Below are 11,864 nucleotides of genomic sequence, written 5' to 3' on the forward strand. Positions count from 1 at the left end.
GGGGTTAAATTAAAAACATGTGAATACAAAAAATATAAAAAACAAATACTATTATTCCAAAATATTCTTGTTTATATAAATAAATATATATAATTTTATGTATGGATAGACTTTTATTTTGTAGATTTTCAAGTATGAAAAATAAATCATTTAAAAAATAATCACGTATTAAATTTAATCATATTTGTTCAAAAACGAAGTAATATTTGTTTTTCAAATATGTTTTTTCTATTTTCAATTTTGAAATAAAATTATTTATGTCATATATGTTCGTGAAACGGAAACAGAAGCTTGTTCACGACGTCACTTCCAACCACCACCCACTTTTTCCTGCATGTGCCGACAAGATGGCTGCACCCGTTGCCATTCATCTGGAGTTTGGGTAGGTGATTTCAAACCATTCGCGACTGCTCGCTGTGCCCCCAAACGTGTCTCAGCATTCGCTTATTAAGAGGATGCGACACCACGCGACAGTTCGAGTAGTTTTTGTTTCATAGTTGTTCTACCGTGTAGTTTAAGAATACGTAAACAAGTGGAGCAGCTAGCTTTAAGTTAGCAGTGTTTGTAGCATTGTGCTGCGCCTGTCAGCCTGTCTCGCACTGTCAGAAATATTTGAACGTATGTTTGGTTGAATTACGATCATTTTGCCTTAGATGCGTGGAAATATACTATTTTGTCATTTCGAACATACGGTCTTGATGATGATTGATTAACTTTATGCTCTGATGTATTTAGTTTGAGAGAACTATTCAGCATGCCCATGTTACGGCATTGTCTTTTTTATTTTTATTTTTTATTTTTTTTAAACAGCCTTTTAACACACAGCGTGTGTCCTGATAAAGACGGCGGCTGAGCCGTGGTTTATCCCAGCCAGCTTTTGAGAATTAGAACTGGACATGCAGTGGTAAACTCAGAAGTTCTCGCCAGCCACTTCTATCACATTAAAACATCAAATCAATTTGCAATAAACTTATGTGGGGTCTTAGTGGTCAAATAAAATTAATTAAATTTTTAGTAATACTTACTTTACTGGTGTTTTGGTTTGTATATGTCTTGAATGTGTCAAGCGTTTTTGTTTCCAGTGGTGGAGCAGAGCTTCTTTTTGATGGTGTGAAAGAACACCATGTTACTCTACCAAGCCATGCAGAACCTTGTGAGTATTTCTATGTCAGAATGAACATATATATTTTGTGTTGTCTTTGTGGGACAAGATTCAGATTGGTTTGGTTTTTGCAAAAAAAAACAAAAAATCAACAACACACATTTAAAATATTAACTTATTATTATTATATTTATTATTATTATACTATAAGTCAAGTAAAAAAAAAGTCTTTACAATATGTTCTATGCGACCCCGCTAGTCTAAAGATGGCATTCTGATTAATATTGCATTGGTATATGAATTAAGCAGCAAAAAAAATTTTTTTTTATCCATCTCAGGTTGTCGACTGAAAATGACACCTTGTGAATGTTACATGACAAAACCAAAACAACTGGTGAGCCATGACAGTCGTTACCTGAGCCCTTTGGCACTGTGATGTCATTTTCAATTGACAAGTGGCTGACATGAATGCAAGTGGATGGATTTTTTTTTCTCAATTCATATTTGACAAACTCTATTAATCAGAATGTCGTGGTGCCACACGACCTCACACTGAGGGATACTGAAAAGTGCATAGGAATGAATGGGTCTCAATGTATATTATACATATGCATGGTTTAACACCCGTGCATTCACCTATTTGCAGATTTTTTCCCCCAATATTTAAAAATATATATTTTTGGTGGCGACACCAACCCCTGTGGAAAATGCTTATTGATGGTTTATCCGCATTTATTCACTAATTTTATGGGATTCGAAGAACATTAATTATCAATCATACGAAGATTATCTATCAGCTATGCTAGCTACTTAGCAGCTAGCTACATAGCTTAAAACGTAAAATGGCACAACTGGTGGCGGACTGACACTAACTTGATCATAGCAATGTAAATTAGACTCCCCAGACAACATTATGTAAATGCTGACGAAATGAATAAATGTTAGCACACACATTTTATTGATGAACGCATTTCCAAAGTATATTACAAATGACAATAAATGAGTTTGACCTCCAATCAATTGGCGGTCAACATGCATGCGGGCAACGTGCATGCAGAGTAATCCGTTTGGATCACGGATCAAAGTTGATCCGTTGCGTCCGGCAAAGTGGCTAATTGGAGTTGTGGTGTCATTAGCAACAGCTGAGCTTCACTTTCATTTGGTCAGTTGGAGGTTGTTAAAGTCAAACCCTGCTTACATGACAGGCTCTAGTTCACCTGTGACCAATCTCAGCTGGCTTTGGGAGAGGCTCGGTACAGCCTGGATTGTTCACCAACCAATCAAAGGCCATAATTGGGGTCAAAAAAGCTGATAAAGTTGCAAGCATACTAGCCCTCTATGTTTTTATGTCAGCATATTACTCACCTTAAACATATATAAACTATAAAGTGCCACATGTATATTTCCCATGTCCATCTTTCCCTTATATCGCTCTGTTTCTTCCTTCTATTGTCCCTCACGAGTGGTGCCCGAGTGTGAACGGAGGCAGTAAAAGAGGCAGTAAAGGAGGCTCAAAGGGCTTCTGGGGCTTTACAAGAGTGCAATTAGGGTTCATCCTCCTAGTCCTCTTACTTTATTTTATTTTTTTATTTATCGGCGCTCGTTCCTAGAGGAAAACGAGAGAGGAGAGAAAAAAATCCACCGGAGGGAATTCCCTAACACTAAAGTCAGGACCTTGCTCATTAGCCGCCAGGCTAAATGGTAGTTTCCTTGCAGGTTGAAACGAATGAGGGAGAAATAAGTGTCGTATTGGTTTTGGACCAAACAAAGGATGAACGGCCCTGACGCCGGAGTTACCACGGTGACGACGACACAAAAGTTGACCAGAGAAGGGAATGTTAAAGGAGATATGACCTTACTGCACCTCACCACACCACCCGTATGTATGCATGTGTGTGTAATATACTAACCAAATATAGGTGCACCTCAAAAATGTGAGTGAACTAGCAGTGGTTGAATTCAAAACACAAGAGAAAAGTATTTCATCAGTTTTAGCTTTTATAATTTTGATTATTATAGTTTACTTACTTAAAGCCGCAAATCACCATCTTAAGAAATTAGAATTTTGCAGAAGACACACCCAAAATGGGTTTGTATATAGAAATTTGTAGAGATGTTCAAAACCACTTTTTTCAGACCAATATCAGTAAGAATACTCAACTCTTAAGTAGTCACCGATGCCAAGTACCGATATCACTTACACTTTTTATACATCAACTTTTCCCCAAAAAACAATGAGAGATAATTTTATAGAAAGACACACACTGCAAATATCCCAATATAGCATTTTTCCACAACTCATTCACTCCCAGCCATTTCCACTGAAGCAATCCCCTTCACTCCCGGCTGTTTTACTGGATTTTGACTGATTTTGCAAGACCCGCAGAATATTGTGTTCTATTGCTATAAAAACATGGAACCTACGAAAAGAAAGATTAGTCTCTTCTTTCATCAGGAAAAAACGATATCTCTATCTGTTTCTGTTTTGCAGCAATAAGGTTCATCATTATTCACAAATTATTTAAAAGAGCTTTTTTTTTCAACATGGCCCTGGATGATCTCTATTGCTCTGCTGCTAACTGCTGGCCGTTTGTGTAATAACTACCATTTATTCAACCGTTCTTTGCAGTTGAGAGGCTGCATCAAAGCCTTCTGTATGTTTGAGCATAAAAACATAAATAAAAAGGGAGCAAATTAGTTAAAATAATAACATCAATGCAGTCCTTCTCAGATAAGGGGGTGGGCCCCCCCATTGGGTGCGGTGCGATGCCGGTGGGGGCCCTTGTACCCCAGGCAACATAGTGTTGTTGTTTTTTCCCTCCTGTACTAGAATAACGTGTGATTGCACATCCACTACAGTAGGCGGCAGTGGTGCTCATTGTCAGAGAGTGTGCAAGGAGAGAGAGTGTGCAAGGAGCTCCTCTGCAGAGGGTACTTACAACAATTTTACAGGAAAAATATACTATTTAGTCGTTGGGGGCTCGCACAAAATATTTTCTTATTCTTTATAACAAAAATAATTGAGAAGCACTGCATTAATGGCAACTTTCTGTTCTAATTTCTAGGCTTTACATGATCAGAATTTTGACGCCAATTGGAAAAAGAATAAAGTTAAAACCCCGCAAAAATTCTTGTAACAAACAACACTGAAAAACATTGACTATCACATACAATGTCGTATTTCGTGGAGCCAAACGATGTTCTATCGGGCAAATTAAGACATTATAGCCAATCGCCGATTTTGCATAAAATGCAAAATATCGTCCGATCCCGATCCAGCCGATCAGATCGGTGTCAAGTCTACTAATTTCTAGTTCCTGATTGTAAAATCGTGAGTACCAATATGGCAATACCTTGAAATAAGGTCCAATATTGGCCTGATACCAAACATCGGTGTCTATCTGTAGAAATTGTATAGGAATTAGTCTTTTGAATTGAACTACTGAAATAAGTGAACTTTGAAATACCATGTTTATTGAAATACAAAAAAGCCTTCTGTATGACATAGTACACTTGTGCGGCACTCAAAATACAACAAAATAATGAGCGATATATCTTTGTGTAGGCGGAGTATTTGATACAGTTCTTGTAGTAGATGCTATTATATATTGCAAGTGCTCATTTTAGCCTCCCCTTTTCCACCATATATGTGTCGTTTACATTAAACAACTGTGAGGCTCCAGCCTAATTTTAATTATTGTGCTGTGTGTGTGTGTGTGTGTGCGGATGGATGGATGGATGGGGTGGGTTTGAAGGGGTAGGAGGCGTGGGGGGCAAATATAATTGCTTCTGAATCCTTCTTATTTCTCTGTGACCCCAGCCGGTGATTGATGACCCTCGACTGAAAGATCCCGCCCCCGCTCTCCTCTCTCCTATACACACACACACACACACACACACACAGGCGAAAACCCCCAATGGTCTGGGGGTCTCGCCGTTTTTACATCAGCCGAAAGATGGATCACCCCCCAAGTCACACGACCGTCATAATCGCTCAAAAGGGAGAACACTGGCGGTGAGCGGGCGCCCACAAAAGACGAAAAAATAGCATTGGCGGTTTTGAATCTGTGTCAAAATGGCGCCTTTTCCCCTCCTCTGTCAGTCGCTTCTCCTTCTCGGCACCCACGCGACGGCGAAATCCCAAGATGCACCGCGAGGACGTGACGCACTTTCCCCCCTTTTCTCGCCGCTCATGTCCATTTTGTTTTATCAGCGCTCATTGCCGGCGACCAAGACGACGTCCTTGTTCTTCCCCCTGTGCTCACCTTCACTCATCACCACATAACATTTTACTATGCATTAGCTTGCTTTTTCTTGGTTAAGCTTAACTAGCAGTCTTTAACACTAACAGCATTAAAAGGTCCCTGATGGCTTGTTTCTATTTTAAGCCACAGTTTGAATGATGGCCTCGTCTTCCTGTTTGCAGGAGGAGGAGGAGAGCAGGTTATATTGGGGAAAAGCGAGGGTGCGGTGGGGTGGGGTGGGGTGGGGTGGGTGTAAAAGCAAAATGGGGATTGGGGGAGCGAGGTGATGATGGAGAAAAGCACATACAGTCGATAGCGGAAGAAATGAAGAAGGGGTCGGCATCGCAAAGGTGTTAGGACTTTTCTGCTGATTACTTCTGTTTTTAGCCCTGCAGGTGTGTGCGTGTGTGTGCGTGTAGCATTTGGTACACCTGCGCACACACACACACACGCACAAAAAGCATGATTCTCAGTTTTTTTTTCTCAGTCTGGTTAATTTAATAATATCATAAAAGGTTGTTTCTAATATTTTGGTTACCTTGAGGTGCATCAATATAGTTTCCGATGGATTGTTAAATGAATAGCTCGCTGATGTTGTCAATCAATCAAAACGTTATGCAGGCTTGCCTAAAATGTCCATACAGTGTATGTGGACATACAGTAGGTGCGCGCATGTGCTAACTATCCATATGTGTGTGTTTTAGGGCCTCAAAACGCTCACATCATTGTTATACGTCTGCTTTATACCGCAGTGAGAATGAGCATTACTCACGTAGGTTCATTGTAAACGTGTGCGAACACACACACACTCGGCACGCCGACACACGCGCTCGCACACACTTTGACCTGACAGGTAGCGCTGAAAATCTTATTTGCTTAATTTTTTGCATCACTGTTCTCAATTTTTGATTTTTTTTACACTTATGCAAAATTAAGTGTATTTTTTTTAACAGTTTGACTATATTGATTTTTTTTAAAAAGGCAAAAATAAATTGCTGAATTTTGTGGTTTTCAAAGAAGGATTTTTCCATTATTGTTAATCATTTTAAATCGTTTTATTTAGCTCTGATTTTGTCTTTTATTACTGCTGCGTCACAGCGTCGACCGACGCTTACCTTCATCCGACCTCGCTTCACCTCATACCTTCGCCTCAATTCTCTTCCCCTCCCCTTTTTCCCTTCTTTTGTCATCCCCTCCTTGCCATTTTCAATTCAACCTGCGGCCCATGGGCCAAATTCAGCCCGCGAGAGCATTCAATCTGGTCCATCGTGCATTTTTACAATACATTCTGAAATCAGATTTTTGGCCCACAGAAGACTTGAATAATGTCTATTTATAGTAAATATAAAGATTTAGGTGTTGTGTGATTTGACTTTTACAAACAGATCGTGCACTTTTTCAAATTGATAACAATAGTGTATAAGAAAATACACACGCATACATTTAACATATGACTAATATATTCATTGTGCAAACGTGTTTAGCTGGGGATTGGAGGGGGGGGTTGTATTTATCCTAAAAGTGTTCATTGTGGCCCGGTCTGAGCGCAGCTTAGCCCTTTGTCGGCGAGGTCAGCGTCGCCGCAGACGAGGTCACGCTCATTCAATGCCGGCCTCGATGACGTTCAAGCTCGGATGCCTTTGACTCGAGCGAAGGAAACTATCAAGCTTACGTAAGCATCTGTACACAGACACAGCTGCAGATTTGCCCTTAAAAGTCTTTGCATCAGCCCCGATACCGATACCTGGTAGGGATAGACAAATTAGGTTGGCCAGGTTGATATTTGGCATTTTAACTAATATCGGCTTCGGCCTTTTTTTTTTATTTCATTAATTTTTGTTAGCAAACCTGAAGGCTGATAAAATGACTATCTCACTGAGTGGCGGATGCGGCGAAACTTAACGAATTTTGGATTTTTGTCAGGGTTTGTAAAATGATGTTAAAAGACAGTTTTTCTTGATCCAAAGAAATGTTAACATGTTAGACAAATTTTCACTGTCTGCGAACATGGAAGCGTTTCACGTACCCTGAAGTTTGCAAGATGGATGTATATTTATTTAAAACATCTCTTGACTTTATAAGAGATTCTACTGAAACTGGAAGCTTCCTGCACTATTTGTTTTGTTCGAAAATAAAACAAAAACAAGTGAAAGTTTAACATTTCAGTTAAGGTTTTGTAGCTGTCTATTCGCTATATTTAAAATTAAAAGGAAAAACTTACCTTTTAAAAAAGCATGCTTAATGGCATTTCAACAAAGGTTTTTTTTTTTTATGCTGATATTTTCTTTTTACTGTAAATAAATATCGGCCTCCTTGACTGCTAATAACCAGTATCAGGCCCTGGAAAAGGCATTGATATCACTACCTGGTATCGGTACTCGCCCATCCCTAATAGTTAGTATTGCTAGTGTTCATTTCACTCTCTATATAGCCCATCTATATAGTTGTATTATTTCTGTACCAATATTATCCACATATTTGCGCGCAGTTGGCATTCAGAATCTTCCCATAGATTATAAATCCATCCATCCGTCCAATATCCGAACATATATTATTTAAATATTGCTGACTAGCCTTGCTGCTGCTGCTGCTGGTAACATTCTGTCTGTATAAAGTGAATTCTATGTATTTATTTATGTATAGTTGTGCAGCTAGTGCTAATATTTCGCAGCTACTTATATATAAACATTACATTTAAGAGGTTGTTTTTTTTTTTTTACTGCCTACAATACTGCTGACTATCCTTGCTGTTGTTCACGTCGTCTGTCGTATTTCTTCATCAAGTACAGTTGTCACATACACACAGCTGCTCTTCATCTCGGTCTCACAGATGTTGTAAATATGCACGTTGATATTAGTGGCCGTGTAATTCTTTATCGTTCCTATGTGCTGCTACTGTCCACTTAGCTGCTGTAAAACCCAAATCTCCCCAGTGTGGCACTACTAAAGCCTCATCTATTCTATTGTAGTCTGAGCAAGGTGATCAATGTCACCCTTGGCCATTGACATTAGCCTCCAACCCCCCCCCCCCCCCCCTCCCCCTCAGCAACATCAACTCATACATATACATGCAGCCACGTCCCGTCGCGTCACATCGACCAGGGGGCTGGAAAGCACGCACCTTGACCTCTCACCTCTGACCTCCGTTGTCTGCCTCTTTTTTTTTTTTTTTTTTTGCAGGGGACATGAAGCAGCTGCTGGTGTGGATCCGACACAACCTGCTCAAGGAACGGCCCGAGCTCTTTGTCCAGGGCGACTCTGTGTGAGTGTCCGCCGTGTTGTCGCTATACTGTTTGTCGAACGCTGGTAGGAAAAAAATGGCATCATTTGAGATGACATGGCTGTGTATCTGTCTGGCTTTAACGGCGTGTCTTTGCGGACCACTATTTATAGCATCACCTGACCACGGAACAGAGCTAGCCCACCCTGTGTGTGTATTGTCGCCTTTCATGAACACATTTTTACCACCGCTACTATTTTGTGATCATTTTGCAACCTTAATCGTTAATCGACACATATGACATACACAGGTGTGTGTGTGTCGTGTGTGTGTGTCGCGTGTCCATCATTACCGTTGACCTCCCCCCTCCCTCCTACACTTGTTCAAAAGCCTCATCAGGATGTGTGTGACGCTTCTGGCTCTCCATTAATTTCAACTGACATTTTTATTTCCTTCATAATCTCTATATTTACCCTCCTCCATTAAGTCTCATCTAAGAAAAAGAATGGACCAAACTGAGAGCGACAGGGAACTTGGAGTCATAAAGTCTGAAAAAGAAAAAAATATCATTGCGTAATATTTTTGGGCCTTTAAATTGTATATATGTGTGTGTGTGTGTGTATATATAGGCCTATACCTACATTATAATCTGTATGATTATATATATATATATATATATTGCCTGTTACTACAATTTTTGCAATTGTAACAATGCCAAAGGAATCAATTTTGTATGATTTTCAATGGGGGGGGGATAATAATTTTGAACAACCGGAAGCTGAACAGACTTTGTTCAACTTTGGAGGTTCCACTGTGCTCATTTGTGTTTCCTGCTTCTGCTGCTTATCCTGTATTGCTTGCATAACATCCCACAAAAAAAAAAAAGAATACCTCACGCATGCAAGGCAAGGGGGTGCTGGGGTGTGGGGGTCTTGTACTTTTCTATAATGTCACCATTTCTCTCTTTTTTTTTTTTTTTAATAAACCTGCTCCAATTTAAAAATGTAAAAATTAAACGGTGTGAATATTCACAAAACAATGTAACATAAATAATGTAATTTTTATTTTATTTTTTTCCATGTGAATATTATGAATTATTCATAAAATAATGTGGAAAGATATCAGATTTTTTTTAAGGGGGTCCATCTTTCTATATTTCATAAAATATTTTGTGTCAAAACATAATGTAGTTTTTCTCGCATGCATCTTATCTTCCTAAAGAAAAAAAATCCCCAAATAGCCTTAAAATATTAAGAATTCATCTAATAAAGTGTCATGAATCAAAATTTAAAATGTGTTTTTACTGGATTTTTTCCCCCTTCCTCATTATGATAATTTAAAAAAATGCAGTTGCATTAAAATAGTTATTAAAAAGTCAAAAAATAATGTGAACAAATATCAGATTTTTAAAGAATATTTAGATTTTTATGTTTGGTCAAGTCATTTCTCCCCCCCATCTTGTATTAATATTTCCGCTGTACATATTTATAAACTATACAGTACTGTATAGCTTTTGCACATATTTAAGTGTATTATGACGCTCCTGCTTTACCTGTATGTTTTATTACTCCCCACCATGCACGGCCATCGTCCTTTTATAGGAGACCTGGGATCTTGGTGCTGATCAACGACGCAGACTGGGAGCTAATGGTGAGCGCCGCCATATTTGCAGCCTTTCCTCACATCTGGTTGTTCTAGTGAGCAGGGGTGATAAAACTGCAGCCCGTGGGCCGTAGGTGGCCCTGCCACACGTTTGTCGTATGATACCAAAAAAAAACAATTACAACTTCAGATTAATTTTTTATAAAAGCTACAAATGTTGAATCCACTCCTGTTTATACTGTACACATTTAATGTGGGTGGGGGCACGCAGCCTCCATTTTGTGCTCCTCACAGTATGCAAGCGTGTCACAATTAGAAGATGAGCACAAAGGCTAATCTGTACACTGGCGGTAGGCTTTCATTGTGATCCCTATTGGTCGACCACATTTGATGCCTGACCTTGTAGACACGCACACTCACACACGTCCATGTGCACAAACACCCCCCCCCCCCCCCTTAAAGGAGCGAGTGTGCACGAGTCTCATTCATGGCAAAGATGTTTGTATTGACACAAGGATATTTCCTGTGTTGTGTTGTGGGGCCTCCAGGGCGAGTTGGACTACCGCCTGCAAGAGCGAGACAACGTTGTGTTTATTTCCACTCTGCATGGAGGATAGAACACACACACATACACACACACATTCACACACGTGCACAATTACTGTGCTTCCCTCCTTCACATCCCAACAAAACTGAACCCCATTGGACGACGCGTCGGGCCGCCGAGGTGATGGATGGTCCTCAGGAGCCAGAGGGGATCTCAGCGATGGCTGCCGAGCTCTTGAGAGGAATTTTGCTCCAATTGGAGGACTTTTTTTTTTTCTTTCAATATATGAACTGGACAGGAATCATTGTTTTCACAGGTGTTGATGGTGGACAGCAATCATGTCGCCATACACAATTATCCTCAAGATTATCACCGTGTGGTGTGGATTTTTCTACATTATATTTCATGTCCTTTTTAAATCATGTTTATATTTATTAACTGCACAATTAAAATGTTTTTTTTTTTTTTTAAATAAAGACCTAACAGCAGGAGCAATGTTGTTTCTGTTGTTATCACAAGGGTGCCAATTACATCCATATCCATATAAAAACTTCCCATCATAACATTGGCAATCGTTTTTTTTCTATACTGTATCCAAAAAAGTAGTCGCAATTAAAATGATATTTTCTAGGGAGAATGTTGCTTCTGCTGTTATCACAAGGGTGCCCTTTAACAATGACATTAAAACCACCTCCATGCAAAAGCATGCCTATCATAATGTTGCAGTCATTTTTTTGGGGGGGGGGGGTGGGGTCATGATTTTTAAGATTTTCTGTAGCCATTTAGAATATTATGTTCTTTTTATATCAGCTGCAGTTGAGCTTGAGTTGAAACTGTATGTACTGCAATTAAAATGTGTCAACTAGGGGAAATGTTTCTGATGCCACAAGGGAGTTAACATAAATTCATCTCCTCACCAAAATGTTCTTTCTTTTCTCCTAAATTTTCATTGTTGGTTCTTTATTTTGTTTAATTTCAAGTCATCTTAACTCAAGTATACGGAATGTTGTTTCTGCTGTTATCGCACGGTGCATTTATCAAACAGTTATAAATAAATAAGTAATAATACATTAACCCATCTCCATACAAAAAAAACATCCACACCAAATATTGGACTCATTTAATTTAATTTTTATTTTATTTTTGCAC

General features: G+C 39.2%; 1 protein-coding gene across 1 annotated transcript; it reads left to right on the plus strand.

Annotated features, from left to right (window-relative positions):
* Positions 1 to 313: 313 nt before the first annotated feature.
* Positions 314 to 11,637, plus strand: urm1 (ubiquitin related modifier 1). The gene is made up of 5 exons (XM_086096690.1): positions 314 to 382; positions 1,083 to 1,153; positions 8,527 to 8,608; positions 10,168 to 10,216; positions 10,717 to 11,637. Exons 1-5 carry the CDS (start codon positions 348 to 350, stop codon positions 10,783 to 10,785), a joined length of 306 nt encoding a protein of 101 aa, XP_085952816.1. The 5' UTR covers positions 314 to 347; the 3' UTR covers positions 10,786 to 11,637.
* The last annotated feature ends 227 nt before the right edge of the window (positions 11,638 to 11,864 follow it).

The sequence above is a fragment of the Leptonotus elevatus genome, chromosome 15 (assembly GCF_054856555.1).
Source record: "Leptonotus elevatus isolate MCC_2025b chromosome 15, RoL_Lele_1.0, whole genome shotgun sequence".
NCBI classification, from domain to species: domain Eukaryota; kingdom Metazoa; phylum Chordata; class Actinopteri; order Syngnathiformes; family Syngnathidae; genus Leptonotus; species Leptonotus elevatus.